The sequence below is a fragment of the Caloenas nicobarica genome, chromosome 3 (genome assembly GCF_036013445.1).
Source record: "Caloenas nicobarica isolate bCalNic1 chromosome 3, bCalNic1.hap1, whole genome shotgun sequence".
Classification (NCBI taxonomy): Eukaryota; Metazoa; Chordata; class Aves; order Columbiformes; family Columbidae; genus Caloenas; species Caloenas nicobarica.
The window spans coordinates 47,109,227-47,133,657 of NC_088247.1; the positions used below are offsets into that span (position 1 = coordinate 47,109,227).

Sequence of the window (24,431 nt, forward strand, 5' to 3'; positions counted from 1 at the left end):
ATCCCAGATCATCCCTTCCTGGGCTGGCAAGCACATGACGGCCAGCCTGCCTTGAGCCATGTGAGACTCTTAGAAAAGCTCAGAACTTGTCATGAATAGTTTTAATGCATTTTGGGGACAGACTTTTTTGCACAGCCTATTACAGTAGGACAAGGGGTAACGGTTTTAAACTAAAGGAAGGGAGATTCAGGCTAGACATAAGGATGTAATTTTTTTACAATGAGGCTGGTGAAACACTGGCACAGGTTGCCCAGAGAGGTGGTATATGCCCCATCCCTGGAGACATTCAAGGCCGGGCTCGACAGGGCTCTGAGCAACCTGATCTAGTTGAAGATGTCCCTGCTCATTGCAGGGGGTTGGACTAGATGACCTTGAAAGATCTGTTCCAACCCAAACTATTCTATGATTTTCTTTCACATACTTTAAAAATTTTATTCAAGAACAAAATGCAATGTACAGCTTTAAACCCTATATATTTATAGGGCAGACTGCAGAGGAAAGGAGGAAGATTGACAGGGTGAGAGCAAGCAAGAGTAAGCGGGTGAGCACAACATGGGGAAAGAGCAAGACACCAAAACTCAGGCGTGAGTGCAAACTAAAGTGCAGAACAACTGAGACTCAGATGCTCCCATCTGCAGCTAAGACAGCAGACAGCACTTCATCAGGGTGGTCTCTATCAGCACGTAGAGACTCCTCCCTGGTGCCTGACTAACGTGCCCCATCGCAGCGTCTGGAGCCAAAGACTGACGAAAACTTCCTGCCATCTATCAGCCACATAGTTTAATTAGAATGTGCAAAACCAGCTGATCATGGGGGAAAAGTCCTCAAACCAAACTAGCTCTATATTGTACAAGAAAAGCAACACTCTTAAATGCATAATATACTCAAAACATTACTATTAGTTTCTCTCTTGCTATTAAAGAACAAGTGAAAAAACTTTATTCGACAGTACTATCTGACAAAAAGGTAAAAAAGTTTTCATGCAACTGTCAACTGAAGACACAGCAGCTTAAATCTCTGAAGTGATGAAGTGGGGCACTTTTTTTTTTGACGCAAGTAAAAGTGTCACAAAAATATAATCACTATTTTTAAACCATCTCTGGTAGCAAAAAGTTTCCACCTATGTCAAAGTTCATCTGGTGCATGTTCCATATGGCACAGTTTACGCTATGACAACTGGTAATAAAATCTCCAGAATGTCTTAGCTAACATTTAAAATTGCAAATGAGTGGATCCTTAGTGATACTCGGTCTTTTTCTTTATCTTCTACAGTAGATGTCAGGATTCCAGTCCAATCTTAGCTGCTACACTTAAAAGAAGAGTTGCTGGACAAGGGCTTGTAAAATTACCTGTGGTTAGTTTAGTTCTGACTTACCCAAGTATGACATTTGTATTTTTGCCACCTCTTTCTCCCCCACACACCATCAGATTTGGATACCACACAAAGTATGATTCATATTATTCTTTAGAAATGTATTTTAATAGACAAGCTTTACAATTGAAAGAGCCTTTGAGTTTTGAAAATATCCGGCCTTCAGCGAAAAGCACGTCAGATCACTTTACTGCGTGCAGCTTTTCTGTAGCAATTTTTCCCAGTCACATTTAATTGTTGCTAAGATTGATTTTTCTTAGTTGCTATCATAATCTAATACATTTCTTTGAAGGAAAATAAATTCATCCACTGCACACAGCCAAAACACAATCTGGGCAGTTCCCTTCACAGAATTTCCTTCTAATAATTTTGGGGTAATGGAAGGTATAAAGACTGAGAGGAGAAACTCTCCCCCACTGAAGGCAATGCCTCGTGATTTCCTGCCATCCACCTGTATATCCTTAAGTATCTACAGAAACACTATGTGAAAACACATGGGAAATAAATGTCCACTGTAATACGAACCCAGGCTAAATTTGCTTTCAAGTATTTATGCAGGGATATGCAAGCAACCAATTAGGATGCAAAGCTGACTTCTACCAGCACTAATGGAAATCAAATCTAATTGGGGTGGTGTTAAATGGCTCTTAATACTTTTGAATCAGTTACTTCAGCATATGCAAGTCTGTCACTAAGCACTGTAAAAATATATTAAAACTACAGGAATTAACTCCCTGCTTGGAATCAAATTATTATCTCACCCTTCCTAACACTTTCTGAAAATTCCTTTAAATACATAGACTTTTATGATGAGCAGTAATCAGTACACAAACCAATAAAACAAACAAAAAAAAGCTAGAAACACCTGCATCCACTTCTTAGAAAAGAGGAACATTACTGAAAATATTTAGAAATATTAAGAGCTGAAAATAATATACACCAACCTTCTCAAAGGCTGTCTCAGCAACATCCTTCTGTTTGGTCTTCTATTCTTAGATATTTTGGGTTTGAACTACAGCAAGTAAAGGTTTCCAATTGAAAATATAATGAGAATCAAGATAAGTACTACCAGGTAAAGGGATAGGTATTATTGAGTTACATAACAAACAAAACAATGACCTTTACTAACATGAAATCATGTGATATAGAAAATTTTCCTCATTACCTAAAGGTCGGTACCTTATTCAGACAGCAAAACCTCCATTTTGCAAACCCATTTACATGATTTCTATGAAAATACTTAAAAAAAAAAAAAGACACCTATCAGAGAACAAACAACTTAGTTACCAAACAAACAAAATGCTGTGAGCAAACTACTTTTCCTGTTACATATTTTTGATATTTATACAAACCTTGCCATTTGCTATGATCTCTGACAAAATAACTGACTTCCATTCTCAACCTAAGGTTTCACTATGACAGTAAGTGTCTCTTATATCTAACATTAAATGTTACTTCAGTCCCATTGCAAGATTGCATAGGTTTGTATCGTCACTAAAACTCATTCTAAAGTAGCATCAGACTATTCAGTATTTTTTTATAGTTACAGGTGCAAAACTCATATGTAAATAGATGAAAATGTTTCAGAGATGGAACAGCGTAGAACTGTTTAATTTACAGAGAATGAATTCTGTATAAGCTTTTAACTATATTTAATTCCAAGCTTCATTGTGACCTTAATGCTATAAAAACTAAGGGGACGTCAAAAAATTGTAAGGATTCCAAGGAATATGTCTCCGAATAAACTAAAAATAGAGCACTGGTGTATTAAAACAGAAAAAATATTCAAAGGTAGTTTTGGATTGTGAAGTATATAATTAGAAGACGAAGGAAGAACTAGATGCAAGACCTATGCCATTACTTTCACCTTATAATGCCAACAAGAAAAGAAGCTGACATAGTGGTTGAGGGAGAAGTCTTGCTCCTGAAATGTTTGACTTAGACCTTTCAGAGAGCATTTTGCATCCAAAGCAGTCTTCAGTTAGCAGGGGTTTTTTTAACGACAGAACTGGCTTTTTTTTTTTTAAAAAAAACCAGTCTATACCAACCTTAGCACATTCTCAAGTATTACACACTTACAATATAATGAATGGTAATTACCTATTAGAATAAATGCAGTCTGTTTTGTCTTTGCTAATTGACACAACTCAAGGGTCCAGCAAAGATGAGCATATGAGGTTTTATCACAATGTTGGAAAAGGAAACAATTCAGAAAACAGATTATGATATATGACACCTCAGTGGAAGAGTTTGGTAAAACCGGTTTTATTTCATTGTCTCCTACCTGATAAATTCTAAATGGGATGTATCGAAATCCGCTGTCTTCTGGAGGGTACTCCATGAGTTTTCGATTTATTGCCCAAAACTGCTCAAATTTATCTGTGAAGGTAAAATTAGATTTTGTTAAGATTGATAACATATATTCTTTTTCAGCTAAAAGAGGTAAATGAGATGTGATTTGGAACAACATGTAAACTTTTCTTAAAGAAGTTTGACCTGTATGAACTTATTTTCCCCACATTTCTCTTCCCTATTTAGCCTGAAGCCAAAGGTAAGTCATCTGCATTCTCCTATGAAAACAATGATGTGGCAACTTATCAAACTGAAAGAGAAAGCAACTTGAGTTCATAACATATCTCCCACTGTTAGAGAAATATTGTGCCACAGATTATGGATTTCATTACCTCAACTAACAGTGTCTTTTTCTCCACTTTGCTGCTACAGGCCCACACTGTCTCATAGTTTGTTAAAAACATCTAATTGTTCCTCACTACAGATGAACGATAGGTGTAAGGTACCGAGAAACTAAAGCAGTCGAAAAACTTCTTGAGGGGTTTATACTTGGATATGTAAATCTTAAAATAATCTGCAACAATGTATGATACAGTCAGAAAATACACTTCCAGTTTCATGACACAACCTGAAAATAAAAGTTTATGTTTGAAACACACTTCTGTTAATATCATCCAAGTAACTAGGTTTAGTAAAGTAGCCTGAGGCAACACACCACTTGATCATATTTAGACATTACAAGAACTGAATAGTTTATTGCACTCAAAATGTATTAAGGACAGCATAGATCTAGAGCAGTAAGGGCTTTTATACATGCAAATCAGTTATTTAAATCAAGCAAACAATAATACCAAGAGTGACAGGAACATGAAGACCTAAGATGAATAAAGCTGCTGCTATAGCCTTACTGGAGAAGGCAGCTTAAGAAGAAGAGCAAGGGGTGAATTTCCTTGTAGGCCCTAACTCCACAAGACATCAAAACCAGCGGACATTTCTTCAGAAAGAACACAGAGAGTCTTCAATTTTTCCTCCTCGGCACAAAGTTCAGCCGAGTCTCAAGAGGCCTGGTGGTGTAACCGTCACAGAATTCAGTCCCCCTGAAGCAAGGTAAAATTCAGAAATCTATTAGCGGAACAAAGGTTCTTCCCAATTCCAAAGCTGCTGATAACAATTAAAGCAATTGCAGAACAGTCTGAGATTTGCTTCACTCCAGCGTCCAGCACAGATGTCTGTCAGTGCACTAAAAGACGTAGTTAATATATATTGCAGGGTTTGCAGCACACTCTTTGTCCTGACTGACTGTCACACAAGGCAGGAACTTCCAAGAAGTCATAAACTCCTGCCAGGTATTCTGCAGGAGCATTTCCTGATACTTATCTCAGAAAGCACTTCCACACCCTTGTTTCCCCATTAGCAGCAAGTGCGCCTCTTGACAAGCACTTGCCTGCGCTGCAGCCAGCACCACCACGCAGGCACCTGCCAGAGAAGAGATGCTGCCTGGACTGCCCCATGGAAGGGTGCTACCTACCCCACAGCAGGGTGCTACCCACCCCATAGCTCACCAGCTGGGAAGGTCAGCAGGTGGCAGTGACAGTGATAACCCTGGAGCCAACTCTAGGCCAGCAAGGCTGGATTTGGGAAGCCCGGCCTACAGAGTCAGAGGTTTACTCCTGCAATGTCTGACACAAAGAACGGCTGCATCCTCCTCACCAGCGCTGTCAGGGGAAGGTGAAGATTTAGCGTGCTTCCCTCATCCTTGGAGACAGCATTGGGAACAGCTTGCAGCTTTCACTACAGATGGTGTGGACATACAACCTATAGCAGCCATTAATCGATTTATGCTTCAGTTACCACTTCTGACTATAAACTCAGTTGATAAAACTACTAACTATGGTGATGATACACAAACCAAAACAATCAAGACCTACTTAAGCTAGTGAGCTTCAGCAGACTCTTAAATAAGGAATTTACATATTTGGAGACATCCTATCTCAACAAAAATAAAACTAACATTAATTTCATTTACTTGTTTAATGCTCATATTACAGTAACTAGGAAAGTTGGGTAAACAGCTTATTGTCTTCGAAGTTACACAGAGATGAGCACCCCATCATATGGATTGGAAGAATAAGAAATTCTGAACAAGTAACAGACTTACGGTAGGAGCTTAATTGTATTGTCCCTTGTGGCATACATGGCACACAAGGGAATCTTTGAAGGACAAAAAGAGTTAAACAGTAGTAACGTACAGTTCTTCATTCCAGCTTCCTCACCTGCCAGAAATCATATAGGTAATCTTATTTAAGGCAGGTAAATTTACAAATTTATACTTCTCAGATTATTCTCTAAACACAGTCAACATTCAAGACAATCTATTGTTCTATCAAGATATTTAAATTTCTAATAGTTTCTGTAGTTTCTAAATATAACGGCAATAAATCTGCAACAGTTGAATGATGAACTTGTTGTTGCATTTCATAATCAAGTATGTTCTGTCAATCCACCTGATATCCCTGGGAATTAAAAACTTTCTAGTAAATTAGCCAGACATAATGGAGTCAGACATCTTAAGACACATCTCCACCATGTGTACAGCACTGTCTGAAGACATCTACAGACTGCCTGAAGCTAATTCATCCCCATAATCTGACACTGCTGTCCTCCAAGCACCTTTCCAGGGATACAATATTTTTACTATAGGAAACTGAGTTGGCTGTAAGAAAATTAACACAATTTTTTTAAAGCAAGTAGCAGGAAAAGGCTATCCAGTTTGCATACTGGTATATATACCAGGAACATTGGCTAAATGCCAGAATCCTAAAGCTCCTAAATAAATAAATAATTCCACCTAATTTTGCAGGACCCTTAAGACTCAAAGCTTAAAAGGGAAAAAAACAAAACCAAAACCAACATCGTCCAACACTCTCCTCCAATCCTCTTGAAAAGATAAGCAAATGAATTAATCATTTGCCCATTTTTGTGTGTCAGCGTCTCCTATTTATGCAAAACAGACTTAAGGAAGCCATTAATGCGACAACAAGCTGTAAGAGCTAATTAGTGCTTTGGCTAGACAGGACTTAAAGACAGAAGGTGCTGGCCGGAAATTTGACAATCAAAACAAAACTGAGTTTTCATCAAGCCAGTAAACAAGGAAGAGTTCTGTACCCATCAGCAAAAGCACTTTACACGCTCATCTCCCTCCCTCATGAAAAGCTTAAGTAGTCTACATGATTTAAACTCCTGTAACAGTCAAATCTGATTACTTTTGTTTTCCACAATCCATCTGTTTTTAAGAAAGTGCTTGACCAATGTGTTAAAAGAGTTTCTGTATTAGCAAAACCCAGTACTTGCAAAAGGCAGATGTTCATATCTGAATAACAATATTTAAATTAATGGCAATAGGATTCAAACAGAAGCCAGATTAGTGACAGTATAAACGTTTCAGATGACTCTACTAATCGTATTTCTTAAATAAGCAGAGATAGTTGCTATATAACTTTGCATAAAGTGAAATACAAACCCTTTTCTCCTTGTATTATATGTCAAAGATCAGGAAGTTACTAACCAAATAATGGAGGAGAAATCCAGATTTTTTTTTTCCCAACTACCAGCTAAGGCACTTACATTTACATTCATTTATTAGAAATGCAGTCACTGCATGTCCAAACACCAGACAGACATTATTAGCCTTCAGTACTACAGAGATGCACAGAATCTAAAAACAGCTTTGAAAACACATATTTAAATATACAGAGATAGCAAGACTTCGCAAAATTACACGGACTTAATGTCATCCATAACAATCTCAGCACACAAATTAAGCAAGCACCAAATTAAACCTCAAACATAAATTAACAAATAGAGCATGCCATATTATGCATTTAATGTTCAGAAACCTATCACTGAACTTGTTCATGTTTTTAAAGAGTTCTTATAAACAGTTTAAAGAGAGACTGTAACAGGGAAACACTTGAAGAATTGTTGTTTCCCCCATTAAGCAAGACTGGAGATCCTTTAGCAATCACTGAAATTAAAACAAATTTATAACTGTTACATTAAAAAGTTGTTAGTAACTTGCTGTTAGTTGTTAGCAGCTTGTTGTTAATAGACAGTAACTGCTGAACCTTTTTATACAACACCGTTTCAACTAAGGATTAGTCCAGCCTGAAATTTTCAAGGCTGGGCTTCTTTCTCAGGCTGAGACCTGGGGACAATGTTGTTCATACAACCTGAAAAATTAGTGTATTTTGTGCTAGTGTCTTACAATCATTCTTTGAAACTCAAGATTGCTTAAATTAAAAAAGGAAATGGTAATTAATGTTTTTTATCTTCTAATATCTTTTTAGAAAGTCAAAAAAGTGAACAAACAGGTGTAGCCCTCAGGGTAGCATATACACACAATTTTTTGTCTGAACTATTCATGGTTTCTTCTTAAAGCCATCTAATTACATAACCTTAAAGAAAAAATGATTGGAATGGAATTGTATCTCTAGCTCTATGCAAGCAATACCAATTTGCAGCTTGCATAAAAATGTGTCCAATCCTTGAGTTTAAAAAATACAAACCTTTTGTCTATTATCAGTGGTTCACCACTGTCTAATAACTGTATGAGCCACAGAAATTATGCACAGCTAGAAGTACTTGGGCAGAACCAAACATAGCATTAATTAAGAGGCCAAAGACTCCCCAAGTGATGTATCAGAACCATAGGAAAACTTAAGATTGGAAGTGCCTTTGGAGAGCAAGCTTCAGAATAAAAGCTCCCGCCCTGAAAAAAAAAAAAAGAGCTGTCTACACATAGTTAAACAAGTTTGTTCAAGGCCTTGCCTAGTCAAGTTTTGACCATCTCCACAGGTTTCCGCTAAAGCACTTTCACTTCCCCTGCCCTAATACCCCATCAGATTTCCTCCTGTCACAACTGTTAACCATTTTTCGAGGGGATTTTATTGTATTTTTTTGTTTGGTTGTTTTTTGCAATTGCCCAATTCCCCTGCCAATGGAGGCATGTCTGAGCAGAGTCTGACTCCATCTGCTCTATAAGCCTTCCTTTTAGGTAGTGGAAAGCACCTGCTAGATCCATCTTCAGCCCCCTCATGTTCAGACTAAACAAGGCAGTTCCACCACTCTTTTCTGCTAGACCCTTTTCTGTTTGCCCACATTTCTTTTGTCCTGGGGTCCCAAAGAGGACACAGCATTCCCAGTGCACCTTTGCGAGCGCTGAGCCAAAGGAAGAATTACTCACCATGTGGCTGATTCTGGGGGGCACAAGGGCTAAAGCAGCTCCCGGGTTAATCTTCATCTCTACAACACCACAGGACAGACTTTTCATTCAGCTTGTTGTTCACCATTACCCACTTCCACAAAGCCGCTTCCCAGTCAGTCCCGAGCCTGTCCCGATGTGTTGGGTTATTCCTGTCTCTGGTGCAGGGCTTTGCACTTGTGTCTGTGAGCTCCAGGAGGCTCCTGGTTGACAACTGCTCCAGCTCCTCACCGTCCCTCCGCATGGCAGATCTGCCCTACTGTCCATCAATGTTTTCTTTTAGTCATAAATCAACTCACTAAGGGTTTAACCCATCACATACCCATAATAAACTGTACTGTACAGAGAGCTACAGTTGCAAGTCAAGGACACAAAGTGTATTTTCTTAACATTAAAGCAAGTATATTTTCTACTGACTCGTGCTCTTAACAAGCACTGTGTTTGGCCGGTAGAGCCAGAAAGGAGTCTTCTCAAATATCAATTCTACTTCCATATTGTTTCCAAGAAGACTAAGACTCTACATGCATACATAGTTCTGCTGACTGGGGAGTAATTTTACCCAGTTTTATAAAAAGTTCAATTTTATGCAGTATACCTCAAGCATGAAGCAGCTTTGTTGATGAAAGATAAATATTTTAAACACTTCAAAACTAACTGTACCGTACTATTCAGAAACAGTATTTACAGCTGGTTACTTGCATTTCTCAGCTATTTGAAGACCTGTCTCTAAATGACTTTAGGCCATCTAAACTCATTGTTCTTATTCTTGTACAATAAAACCCACAGATAATTATGATTATCAAGACTCCAATACATATTTGACTCCTACTGACTACTACAGTTCAGTGCCAGCCTTTTGAGAACACAGTTTGAAATACTGGGATGGCATCATTAAAACATTAAGATTTTTGTTTTCTTTCCTATTTTACACATTGCCATCACCCACAGTTTAAATATTCTTGCTATTAAATGCATAGGTTAATTGATTATTTTGACAGATCATGGCATATAATACAAATCCACCACTGAAGAAGGCAGACAAGTTCACTAGTCTTTTCAGACTAATCATTGGATACGGAGAGATAAGACCTTAATGTGACAGAAGCTAGCTACATAAATATGTTGAAATATTCTTCATGTCACAGATAAAGTAACAACAGTCAACATGAATGTACATATCTGAAGTAGTCATAATTTCATCTTGTAATTACACAACAGTCATTACCTGAAATATCTTGATTGCACGATGTGCCCATTGATCTTATATACCCTCCAAATTTGCATTCAGCCGGCGCGTTGCTATATAATAGCACATGAAAGCAGTAAAGATCGTAAAATTTGAAAGTAAAAGCCAAATAGGCTTTACTTGGCTTGTCCACACTAAATAAGATATGGGATCACTGCAAAAGTAAACATTGTGCTAACTAGCTCAAGTACTAACAATAGTCAAGTACCATGGTATGGGCCTCAGAGTTGGCTACCTAGGTCTGTCACTCCCTTTTTAGTACTATTACCGTGTAAATTAATTAAATCAACTCAACTCGGCTTGCCTATACGCACTATAACAAATTTCCAACAGCAGTGTTCACAACCAGAGCACAATTAGGAAAAACTTCCTTATGTAGTTAGCTCTGAATTCTAGGTTAAAAAAAATTAATTCATAAGCCACACTATAAATTGAGCTAAAGATGCAATCCAAGAAAAAGTGGAGGATCCCTCTCCTTATTCTGTACAGTTAGGTTTGAGATCAGTGTATTAACACATTTACTTCTATGCTGTAATTTATTCATTAGTTTTTATAGCAAAGTAGTAGTTTGACAATAAAGAAAAAAGTATATTGCTTTAGTTTTGCAGGTTAACAAGACATTTTGAAAACTATATGACAAAGCAGCATTTCGTACTTCAGATTATCAGATCCAAAAAGGCCTTTCCCCTCTGTCTTCTGTTAATATACACAAGTAAGCTATACCTTACCAACATTCTTTTCTCTTATCAAATGTAATCACAAAACAAAGTTTCACTTTAAGTACACTGTTTCCTTAACACCACCTCCCTTCATTTCTAGGTCATCAATTTATCTGGAAAAGGTTCAGGGGAAGGTAATCATCAAGATGGACTACTTTCCTGTATTCAAATATGCAAACACATATATCCTACCAAATTTAAGCTTTCTGTGTACCCTAAAAGCAGGAGATCTCTGTTGCTAATGTCACTGAAGCTAAAAAGAAAGCTCTGATGACTATTGAACAAAAACATGTCATCCATTTTTGAAACACAGAACCCACAGGTTGTATAGGAACAGAGCAGCAGGGCTTGTTACAGACTTCCCTGGGTAAGTCAAAGGGAAAAGAACACCTGACAATTTTACCCATCCTCCAGTTCTTTGCTCCAAGTCTAGATAGCCTGGATATTTTAATACCTTCTTTGCCTCTGATTATGCTACATTTATATACATGAAAGTAGAGCAGAGCAGCATATCTCTGTATAACTTACTAACCTACTTTGCTTTCTCTGTACTACACTTTTTCTAAAATACAGCTTTTCTAAAAAGTTAAAGAACCTTTACATTAATGCATCTGTCAAATTCAAGAGTTTACTAACAGAAAGCAATTTAGAAGTATTTCAAATTGCAAAACAAAAAACCCTCAACAACTAAAGAAAGTTAATTTTAAAAATGAAGTCTGGTTTTTAGAGATATTTTACTTTGAAATTTAGTTAGACCTTACACATCTTTCAGGAAGTGACATTTTGAGGGGGAAGGGAAGAAGGAAAGCAGGAGGCAAGAAAAAAAAGTTCTGCATCACTTACACCTAAGTAAAATAGATTTAGAGAAATACAGTCAAAGATTCTCTCAATCTGAATCTAAGTCTAGCAAACATCTGAAAAAAAAAATGAAGAGAGAGGCAGTGAAGGTACAGAACAAGCATATTTGTGATTTGGGTTGAAGATGGAAGGCACACCTGTTTCAGTAGCAAGTCTGGAAGGTGGCTGTATTTCTGAAGAAATGGCATCATTCCAGGAGGAAGAGAGTCAAAATGAGGATAAAACACAAAGCCTTTGAAACTGCAATGGGTATATAAATTCAGACTCTCCAACATATATGAATAGATTACATGCTTGGCAGATTACCCGTGTCAAAGATGCAGCTTCCTCCAAGCTTCCTCCCTCAGAGTTTAGCTGTTTTCATTAGACACATGGACATCTAACACGAGATGGTGAGAACACTAGAAAGCTTATCTTTGTCTACATATCTCTGGTCAACCTCCTCTCAAAGTGGAGACTTTGGTATAAAGGAGCATTGTGGGCACTGAATTGCCTTTTGCTTTCCTCCCTTTTCTGCCTTCACGAAGTTCATGCTCTCCTCGGAGAACCACGGATTCTCTCTGGCCTCACCAACCCAGCAGCTCTGCAAAGAAAGCCACGGAGGGAATTCAGGCTGCCACCAATTCCCCACCTTTGCACTGTGACAAAGGGCAGCCATGTAGGTGGGCATTGGGCCAGCACAGAAGAGTAATAGGGTAAAAGCCAGTTTTGGGGGGACGGCAGCTTAGAATCATGATGCTGCACCCACAAAGGTGGAGCATGAGTTTAGTCATTTGTGCAGAAAGGGTGACAAGCCAGTAAACATTTCAGAACTCACACTGAAGTCTAGGTCACAGTCCATGACCAGAAGAAAAACCACAATCAAACCCCAAACAAAAACCACCACCACCGCAAAAAACTCCCTGGGAAGGCCTGCTCTGGTGCATCTGGTTCATCCTGCAGGTCCAGTCTGTCTGAGCGCAGCCCAGCAACAGAACAGTGATGGACTGGCTGTGCGAAGCCGTTTGAATCTGTCTGTACCGCACCCCCTTTTCCATAATATCAGCAACCACAACATTTGGTGTATGCCATGCTATCTTAACTCCAGAATAAGCAGGCAGTGATGCTAATTATAAGAAAACCCGATGCATTTCCAGAAAATTTTAACCACCACCCCAGGAAGGTAATGACTTTTTTTAAAAAAATCCAGTAATTTTAAACCAATACACACATTTTCAAGGCTCAAAAGAATTGTTTAGTCTTTCTTCACACTTAACCAAATCTCTAGAGATTTTGGTAGGGATATAGGGAAGAATAAAAAAAGATGGCTTTGTGATTTAAAATAAAAAGTTGGCTTGTTCATTCATTCTCCTTTTAAATTCCTGAAAATTTCCTAAGTACATATTGCCTAACTTATATTTCAAATGACCGGTCAAGACTACAGGGATTTGTTCAGCTACCAAAGCACATTCATCATCTCAGACTGAGGCAAAGAACAGAGTTGCTTCCAGCAGTTCTCTACAGAGAACAGGAACGTACACAGCAAACCTGAGTGGGCCATGTGCACACAGCACAGAAGAGATGCTGATAATGTGTGACACTGTTTCTTTTTGGCAGTTCAAACATTTCTAAACAGGAATGTCATAACCTAGGGAAAAAAAAAAGTTACTTCTGCCTCTCAAAACCCCAGAACTGGTCTATATATGATTTAGAAAGAAACAGAAGAAAACACAGGCCTGATTCTGTCAGTAAGACAAGAAAGAGATGACATGCATTAAGAGATAACACATTGCATACTCTGAATGTCTGCAGGATTTTTATCCTTTAATAAGAACAACTCAATATGGCCACTTAACTTTTGGTAAGCCCTCTCATAATAATGAGCATTACATTCTTTTTCCATAATATTTTCAGTAAAATAATGACTTCATTATATTTTATAATATATAAAGAAGCCTTAAAAATGGCTATGGGTTTTTACTGTTTATTTCCCCCACTAATATCAGAAATACTAAGTCTAGTCTTCACCGGTTATAAAGGATGCCTGTGAAAATTTCATGGCATACTTGCTTATGTCTCTCTGCAACTGATGCAAAGCAGCTGTGTTGAATCCAAACACTCTTCCTTTATCAGAACCATTATATACTGGAGTTATAGATATTAAGTCTTTGAACCATGCAAAAAATACAGCTCTCCCTCTAAAACCAGTTGAGATTTCATTTGTTTGATCCTGAGTCATCACTAGGCCCACAGAGTTTTAATGTTTCCAAGCTGAAAGCCTTTCTTTTTCCATACAAAAGGCAAGAAAAAAATACCCACTTGAAAATCCTCTTTACCGATGATAAAAATGGCCATAATACTATTAAAGCAAGAACAGTAGTAACACTTTCCATCAATTCTGACCAAAGTATTTTAACAATTTGTACAAGGGAACAGAGGTCAGTATAGCTGTATAGCCTGCCTGTATCGCTTCCCTAACACAGTCAGACATCCACAACACTGGTCAAAATTAGGGCAACACCAATGTACCCATCCCAAAGAAGTGCTCTAGCTAAGAAATATCTGATTTATGGACAAAAGTTGGCTAAATGAAGCCTGAAGAACCAGAAAAACCACAGCACAAGCAACAGATGGAAAAGCATGTTTACCTTCCTGATTTGGTAGCAGATAAATGCAAAAGCAGAAATGGTGGGAGGAGGGATGTAAAGGTTGTTACAAACACCTACCAGCTGTTACCAGCACAAGATTTTGCCACAAATTCACTGTTACAGCTCTTCCCCTAAAAGCCATCTACAGGCAACTGGAAAGTTTCTCCCACTACCTGTTCAAGTACTTCCTTCCCGGCATAAACATTGATAATAAATCACACTCGCAATTGGTAGTTACATTTCTCCAAACAAGCAAAATTGGATTTTGTTTTCCAAAATCATAAGTTTAATACATATCCTGTAAGTATTGCTATCACTCATTAAACAAATAACACTTTCTATATTTAAGAACTGAAGAAAATTTTTTGAAGTTTCACAGAAAAAAAAGCCTGCAGATGTATCATCGCTTACAAGGCAGTTATCACAAATGCTGCTTTCTTTTCTTTTTTGTGGTCGTTCATTTTGTTTCACAAAGAGGCTGAAAATTATTACATCTCAAACGAAAGCCTATAAAAACACACTGAAAGATACAACATGCTTAAAAAGAGTTTTCTTGGTTTCACAAGCTTTTCTTGTTTCTCTTTTATGAAGAGCTGAGAAATTAAAATTAGCATTTGAAAGTATTCAAAAGATTGTTTAAACTTCTCATTTAGGTGTCAGATTGCACAGGTGCGATTTCTCATTAAGTACAGTGAAACCTTCTTGAAATCAACCTTGCTAGGCAACCTCTGTTCTTAACCTTGTAAAGCAAAACAGTAAAATTCTGGTTTCCCTACTGAAGATACTCTTAGACAAATAATCAACTAAAAATAGACCCTAAGATGAGCACGAAAAGAACACACAGCATATCTGTTCTATTACCCTACATATCAAGGGTATCGAGGTTCTAGAACTTCTGGTTAAGAAAAGAACCTTAACTCATGCCATTTCATTACATAGTCAACTTTTCTGCCATTATTATCTTCACATCATAACTCATTATACTCATAACTCACATTAGAGGTATTTTGGTTTTAATTTTAAAAAGCACTAATAAAAAGAGCGCAGACAGTGCACTGCTGGGAACACTTGAGCACCAGGACTAAGTGACAGGATTTCTTTTTGCAATAAAGCTAATAATTCTTGAAATAGAAATCAAAATTATGCTGGCACAGCACTTTGCTCTTCTGTTGAACTAAACTGCTTGCAAGACACATACTGCTACAGCAAAACACTATATTTTTAAAAGAATTACTAAAATTGCAGTTTAAACTGACTTGTATAACAATGTAAGCTTTAGAAACATCTGTATTTATACAGATTCTGGCTTCTAGTGGATCAGAACTCTTTATTTACTGCTATTCACAAAAGTGAATATATCACCAGTCAGTTTGCTGACTAATATCTATACAAAACAGAATCTCTCAAGAAGTACTTTGAATTGAATCAGATAAAGTGCAATTTCTTACCTCATAAACTTTGCAGGTATGTACTGCATCCCTCAAGATCTTACCACTCAAATGGCAAATTAAGATAATACATCAATTTCTAACTGTGCCCTAATTAAACAAAAAAATAGAAACCAGAGTTTCTAATAAGCATTCGACCTCCAAAATTATTACCGGAATACCTTTAATATGAAAGGCAGTACCACTAAACAATAAAAAAAAAACCTATGAAACCCACGCAGTCATTAAACACACACATTAAACCCAAACTAATTTGGAACCTCACTGTCTAAAGCAAACACATGCCTCAGGTCTTTTTGCATTCAAAGCTTCTCCTGTTTCTTTTAATTTTTCGTATAAACATATGGGAAGATGTTAATTCAAAGTGTTTAGTATTTTGTATCTCAACACAGAATAAACACCTTCATGCTTACATCTTCCATAAAATAAATTTACCAGTAATAATATAATGACAGCTTCAGGAGATGAGGAAGATGCATTGAAAGTTGCATTGCCACCCATTCCAGTTGGCAGTTTCTAAAACACTTACAAAGCTTTTCAACTTACAGGCCTCTAAGAACCATAATAAGAAAGAGGAGACACTAAAAACAAAAGAAGTTATATTTTGCACTGCACTGCAAATTCATGCCATCTGTGCAAAGTAAGAACACGAATTATTTTAGAATATCCTGTTCTGAATTATTTTGATGACTTTTTCAGGTCAACACTTATCTATACAGAAATCTTCATGAAAGCCATGCCAATATCAGCAATAAAAAAAAAATTGGCAGAAGGAAAAGTAAAATTACTAATCTACTGGGAGACTTTTTAAAAAGTTTACCTGTATTGTTTATCAGTGACAGTCCTTAACATAAACTAGAAGAGATAACCTTTTTTACTGTCCAGTCCAAGAGGGTTAATAGTGAACAACACTTGTACCTCAGGTGTTTCCCAAATAAAGACCATCAGTGGCACAAAAGTACAGGACACAATATTTATCTATTTCGCTTGTGTTGCTAATTTAGTTTGTTAAAACAGAGTCATGACCCAATTTAGTTCCTTGAATAACTCAAGCCACATTTGGATTATCACATAAATGGTGACTTCTTTAAAACAACGGATCTTTTCTATGACATTAGACTAAAATATTGCAATGACATTTTATACTCTGTACATGACTAAAATTTGAAGAAAATTATTTATTAGCATGCTAGACCTAATTATAATTAATACTTGATTAATCAGATTTACCATTCTGTAATCCCATCCACAGTTGCTTATGATCCTTTTTTTGCATCTCATTGATGACTTGACTTTTGTGCTTTAAAGCATCTGCTTCTTTTATACAAGCCATAAAATGAGCTTCAATCACATCCTTAGAATGGCAGTGTAGAATATCCTTTTCTGGAAAATTCTACAAAGAAAAAAGACAGATCAAGAGAAATGAATGTATCACACACCTTAGAAAATGAAGAAATTATAATTTTATCAGGCTTATATTCATACAAAAGAAGCACACTGGAATCTTTTGCTTATGGAAGAAGGTAAGAACCATTCTCTCAGTCTGCTGACAAGAAAGGTTTATCAGTAAAAAACAAAAGTTGAACAATTTTCTGTAAAACCACAAAATACTCTAAATCACCCAACCTAAACTTGATAAATACATTTAAATACATCAGTGGATGTATTTAGGCCCTTAAAATCAAAATTCAGGAAATTAGTTTTATCATGTTTTCAAGTACATGTTCAATTCTCTGGCAATGAACAGGAGAAAAGTGAGAGGATTAAGTGACAAGCACACAACTCTTATTGGCTCTCAGTGGCGCCTTAGCACCCATTTCTATGCAGGCCATCAAAAAATGCTTCCTCCAAGTGTCATCATCCACTATAGCACACATGAACTATAGCATACATGCCATTTACAAACATTTTTCTCAAATATACTAGAAGTCCTTGTGAACTCCAACTTTATCTAATACACGTGCCTACTACTAGCTCATGGGCCTTGCTTGATTCCATCTCCCTTTTCTTTGGTTAGAGCTGGTACACTGCATTCAGCATTGCCACTCCTCAGGTAACTTTCTTCCCCTCAGTAAATGACAGCTACCTTTCCTAAGTCATTTATTAAGGAAATATAGTAGTAAATCTTGTCCAGGTACAAAAAAAAAAAATCTGGAAATTAGCTCACTAGAAGTTCAGCACTACAGAGGTATACAGTTAGGGTTGTTCTTCTAATTTTCTAACACTTAGTATCATTTGCCATTTCATAATACAAGCATTCACTGTCACAAATTAGTTGTCCTTAGTTTTCAAAAGTTTAAAAACCCACAATGTTTCATCCCCTCCTTATTCATCATCTTTTCACAGTTGCTTATGATTACGCTGAATGGCACAAACTCCCAGAACCAAACCAGAGCAGCATCATCAGTACTCCCCTTCTTAACAAGAGCTTGCCACGTACTTTTATATTTTAATTCTCATCTGTTATTCCACAAGAGGACCTTTCCTCTTAACCCATTACAAATTGGCTTTTTAAAAAAGCTTTTGTGAGGGGCTGTCAAAATCATTTTGGAAATACAAGTACCTATAACGGGGTATTTTTCAAAGGGTTTTACAACATAGTTAGCATGTCACAGTAGGAACAATACAATGCTGGAAAAACCCATACCTTCCCTCCTCCACATAAAACCTGGAAAAATAATGAAGACTGCTTCAAACTACAGAAACTCTAAATATCCAAGAACCACCAACAGTTAGCAACATGGAAGGGAGCTGGGGATTGCCCTACCTGAAGGAAATTCTGAGGACAAGAATGACAGTCCCCTCCTCATTAGGTTATTGAAAAGAGCTGGAAATTAAATCATGGAATTTCATATAGTGGTTCCTCCTTATGACAGTGAAGCCAGACTCTGGAAACTGTGGATCATGAGTGTCTTCCAAAAACAGGAGTATAAAGGGAAGAGAAGATTGCTAATATCTTTTCCACTGAAGTATCCGCGGTTTGGTGTTGAATGCCCAAAGGGAGTGCTATTGTTACTTACGACTGATGTACGTAGAACTGTCTAGAAATTTAAGGACAGAGATAAAGCTTGTTTCTCGTATGAGGATGGCCAAGTATAAAGACATGAAAGAGGACAGAACAGAAAGGAAAGTTCTCCTTCTAGGGCAGACCTCGCTCCCTTTCTCCTCTAACAAAGCTGAGTGTCTCGGTATAATTGGGCCCAAGATGAATGGAAAACATTACTGGGATTGTTACTTGCCAACTGACATCTGTATAGGCTTGTAAAATACTTTTAGAAGTTTCACTTACTTGCTCAAATAAAAAAAGTAAAGTCTGGTAACCAATCCAGAAGAAAAGAGCAGTCAGAAATAGCAAACTTCAGGATCAAAAAAGTTCTTTATACACAAGAATTCAAAGCGAGACACTGGCAAGCCTCAAAAAAAAAAGATGAAATAGTGGGATGTACCTAATTCCGAGTAATATGGGAACCCAGAAACTGACTTTCACAATTAAAAGTTGAAGTTTTAGGTATGTTCATGAAAACAACAAGTTTTGCTACAACTGTTTTATCACACATATGTCTAAATATTGAACTGTGGGGTCTTTTTTTGGACATTCCTCTTTCTACAGGTAGGCATCTCCCTGCTGACTTCTTCCAATGAACTTCAAATTACAGGGAATGTTACTCCCTGGGTATGTGTTTCACAAAACATACACAACGTGGTCTGCAGAATAGGAAGGAGATACTTAAAACTGGTCAGAGCTAGCTAAACTAGTAGAAATAACCTAGCCACACTAGTACAAAGGTATGACAGGATTAATTTTCCCAGCTTCTAGGGAACAACACCATAGAAGACTGGAAAGCACTCCTACAACCTCAGTGCTGTCTACTCTTTTCTTTAGAAGAAAAACACTGACACATTTCTATGCAGTACTGTGAGCACAAGCTGCAAAACCTAAACATGAAAGTGATAACCTAGAAAACAACACTGCTGTGCCTACAAGAAGCATATGAAACAGTTTCACCTACACGAGACTACCAAGAGAAAATATGGCATCCCCACTGATTTATGAACTAGGTCACAGAATAATAAATTCTCTACTTGAATATAGAACATGTATACATGGGATTTGTTTTGTTTTAAATTCTACTTGCCTTCTTTCTACTTGAAGAAATAGTGATCAAAGGTAAATAACTTTATTCAGTTGCTTAGAGAAAGAAACAATTGTAAACAAGCTGGTAGCCACCCTTGGCTACACAACTATGAGATTTGCAGAAAGTTTTAACAGATCCCATATGGTGCTTTAATTCAAGTACTCTTATTGGTGATGTCTTACTCCATCCATGTTCTGTATCTTTGAAAGAAAAGTTAAGGGTTCACTCTGATTTTCTTAGAAAGCTCAAGTAGTACTAGTTTTGTTTCACATACCAGTAAGACACTTGCAGCACCTGGTCATAAAGAAGTAGGTATCATCTGTACAGACAAGAGCACTAAACAACCTCTCACATAAAACTGTTTCAAAAACGTGGCAGGTAATTTCAACAGTCTGGTTTCATAACTCCGTTCCACCCATATTTATCTATCAGTTCCAGTTCACAAAACATCAGTTTATACTGTGACAGTCTGGTTGCATTAGGCAATGTTTGTCGAACATTCCATCAATTATATGGCATTAAAAACCAGAAGGAACACATCCAACGGCAGGGGAAGCATCCATATATTTATGCTTAGTTACTATCAGCCGTCTTTTTTTCAAAACAGATTAATTTAAAATCCCCTCATTTATACTTCCAGCTTCCACAATGTCTCCTAGAAGTTCCACAATTTATCCATACACTACAAGGAAAAGTAATGCCTTTTCACTTCACCTGACCCGATTTTGAGCTGACAGTTATACAAAAACAGATGCAGTCTCTCCTCCTCTATATCAGGTCACAGATGGAGAGCCAGGCTCCAGCAGATAAGGGCTTCAGCAGAGGGAGAACATCAGCCTTTCCCCTGGCACACCTGAGTTCCTCTTCCTGTTACTATTTCCAGAGCAGTTCACCACCTCCTATCTCCTGCCCAAAACCTGGAGAGCTGGTTACCACGCTGAGAACATGGATAGTGCTAAGCGTGCTGCAGAGCTGCCTGAGGTGAGTTTGATGGGACAAAGGTTCCCTCCTTCCCATAAGGCCACACCTACGTAACAAAAGCAATTTCCCAGACTACGGCTTCTCATGATTCTCAGACCTTAGTACTCTGCTCAAGCTCACCCTTCTACAACTATTTAAGGCAATTGTATTTCAGCTTTACTAGAGATATAAATGCATGTTATCGTATTGCATACCAGAAGTACAAATGAATGAACCGTTCCTTTAATGCAAATGGTTAAGTGTTTATTACTTGGTCTGCATGAATAACAGAGGAGGTAAATCACAAGTTTCTGTCAACTTTTAAATCTCTGCTGACCAGAAATAAAACTTTTTTTCATGTTTCTAACTTCAAACACTCTTTACAGATGTTCTAGAGCTATCTGCTGCTGCCTGCATGCTTTGGTAAAAGAAAGCCATGACAGCAAAAGTCAAACTCCAAAAAAATCTAACACTGCTCAATTAAGCCAAATAAAAATTATGGCTCTTTGAAGAATAACTACACAAAAATGAAAAGAACAATCCAGGTAGGAATCCCACACCTAAACTATTTATCTGCAAGAAACTGTAACACATGAAAATGTCTTCAATATTTTGACATACTTTGATAAAGCGAGTGTACCTGCTTTAGCAGGTGGGTTGGACTAGATGACCTCCAGAGGTCCCTTCCAACCCCAACCATTCTGTGATTTCAGTTATGTTTTGACTTTAAGGATTAAGAGGGGTTTAATTAAATAAACTTTCAGATTACATCAAAACCAGAAAGAGATTAAGCAGGTGCTTAATTCAAGGTGTTGTATTTTTAAAAATTAAATTACAGCAGCTTTTAAAATAATACTGCCCTAGCAGTAAATTATTTCTGCTGATCTTCTATGTACACCTTTGACATAAACTTCAATTAGCTGATCCTTTGGCAAGTACCAATGCAAGGACATTAAGTCAGTTTACATTAATACATGGAATTGAAAAGCACTGTGGTGCTGCAACTTATTTCTCAAGATGGGTCTACTTTGAGATAGCAACATCCACACATTGCCACTGTTAATCTTCCAGAGCTCAGAATGTGTAACAATTAAATCACGATTTATGAAACTAGATACCTTACAGCTTCTTCAAAACACTTGGGAAATTTTTTCACCACAGCTCTCACATATATCAGAGTTTAGCAATTATAATGGTTTCAAAAACATCCCCATCTTCAGATTCATTCAGTCAGTCATTTTAAAAGTTTCAATATGTAAAAATAATCATACAGTCTCAGGCTGTGTTAGGTGTACACCTCCAAAAAGTATCAGACTACTTCTGTTAGCAAGACCTTTTCTAAAACACCTTCAAGAGAAGAACTGTTTCAAAGAAAATGTTCAACACAACTGCTTCTCAGTTTGCTTTTCATTTCTTCTCAAACCTCACACACTAAAGCCAAGCCTATTAACTCAGTGTGTTCCTCTGCATCAGTTTTCCTATTGCACTGTTTCTTTTAAATGGAGAAATTAAAATTTCAAAGTTAAATACCCTGATATTTACTTGTGATTTTGACTTCAAAACACACCCAGGATTACCTTCTCAACACATTTCAGAGTATGAAAGAACCCTGCACCAAAGCTAACCCTGCACGAATATTCTTCTGAGCAAAGATCAGTTGCACTATGAAGTCATACCTAATGGTTTTACAATGCGTAATCAAAATAATGTCTTTCCTATGACTAAACTGTCACAAGACCAAACTCATTTCACTCAGTTCTCTAAAGGGGACCCACATGAAGTACAATAGCATTCCCTGAGTTCAGGGATTGCTGCAGTATCTCATATCCATGCTTGTGTGGATGAGCACTTCTCAGTCTTCTCAATCTTCAGTCAACTCAAGCTGACCGAATTAAAAACAATATAGAAAGCTCTTCCCTTATATCCACTTGATTGCACTGACAGTCTCATAACTTATCACGAAAAACAATTTTGGGTTTTCAGATTATAATAGAATAATTTTCAAAGGAAGGTCATTTGAAGGCACATACAATCTCATGGAAAATACCTGTAGATTTACAGAAAACTTTCGATGATCCCTGAAGAAGGAACATTCTCCACTTCGAAAAGGTCATACCATCCATTTATTTATAAAACAATTGTGAAACTTCTTCCTAGCTTCCAAATTTCATGTAGCTTTATGCTTGATTTTAACCAAAGGTGTATTTAAGTTTTACCTTGAAATGAACTGTGATGCTCCAAGGAAGGGCTGTATTTGATGCATGAAGATCAAACAGCAAACCAATTGGGTAATGCCTAAAAATTAAGAGATATTAAATGAACATAAAAGCTGTGCATTTAATTCTACATACAGCAGTTAAGATACCCACATTTACATGAAAAAAAACCCAAGCTGTTTGACCCCACCAATTAATATTCATTATTGCTTATTCAGAAAAGTTGTAGAGGCAGGTATAAATGACTGACAATTTCTGGTAGAATCAAGTCTGGAATTTACACATTCAATATCTAAAACAGTGGTCTCCAAGCTGTGCCCACAAAACACTGCTAGTTTCACAACAGCATAAGTGGCCTACAGCTGCCCTGTGGAATCCCTCAAAACAGTAATTTCAGTTAAAAATTTGATAATGGTAGGACCAGCTTGTCTGACACAGAAGTCTATATGCTTTCACATTTAAAAGCCCTGGATTTATACCACATTGAGCCTTAACATCTCTTCCCTCTCCCATGTGCCTGATGTCACTGTAGACAATAAGTAGGTAAAGTGAAAAAACAACACATCAGCAGAAGGGCTGAAAGAGGACAGATCAGATGAATTCTCTCTCTTTACTATTTAATTAAGAAGAATAGAAAGGGAGAAAAAAATTAATCAGAGTTTTGTGTTTCAGCAGTATTCTGGATTAAAGGAGTTATACAAAGAAGCTGCTTCCTCCAAATATTCACTTCTTATAGCTTTGTCTCCTTTAAATTCATCAGAAGATACAGCCTCCAGCAACACAAGGAATATGTATCACATACACAAAACTTCCACCAACACTCCAAAAAGGTCCTTCTGCAATTTTCCTCACAAGCAGACATTGGCAAGATTTTGATTTTTCTTTTTTTTTTTTTTTTTTAATTCAGCATACCAAGCTCCATTCTTTTATCTTTCAAAAAATCTTAAAAGAGCCTTACTAGCTTTTCATCCTACAAAGAGATGAACATACACTTAACCGCGAACTCAGCAGCTCCACTGAATTAAATAGGACTGATCACAGGATGCAGAGCCAAACACGTATATAAGTTTTGAGAGTCCAGATAGCAATAACTGAGAGTATTACTCCAAAAGCAGCTGTGCTAAGCCAATTTCCTGACCTGCTAAACCCTCGCTCAACAGTGCTTTAGCACCCTCTATGGGTGAGCTAACCCCAAAGCTAAGGCAAAGCCACCACAACAGCAAAACAAAAACCAAAACAAAACAGTACTATAATTCTTGAACTTACTATTGCATTTGTAACTTCTTAAAAGAAAGAA

At 37.2% G+C, this 24,431-nt stretch overlaps 1 protein-coding gene across 2 annotated transcripts in view; it reads right to left on the reverse strand.

Annotated features, from left to right (window-relative positions):
- Nucleotides 1-24,431, reverse strand: part of ATG5 (autophagy related 5) — a 78,971-nt gene that overhangs the window by 40,579 nt on the left and 13,961 nt on the right. For both annotated transcript variants that reach the window (XM_065631632.1, XM_065631633.1), the window contains exons 4-6: nucleotides 23,135-23,213; nucleotides 17,053-17,215; nucleotides 3,657-3,751 (exon numbers count right to left, since the gene is read on the reverse strand). In XM_065631632.1, coding sequence (XP_065487704.1) covers nucleotides 3,657-3,751; nucleotides 17,053-17,215; nucleotides 23,135-23,213 — 337 coding nt within the window. The remainder of the gene's footprint in view (nucleotides 1-3,656; nucleotides 3,752-17,052; nucleotides 17,216-23,134; nucleotides 23,214-24,431) is intronic.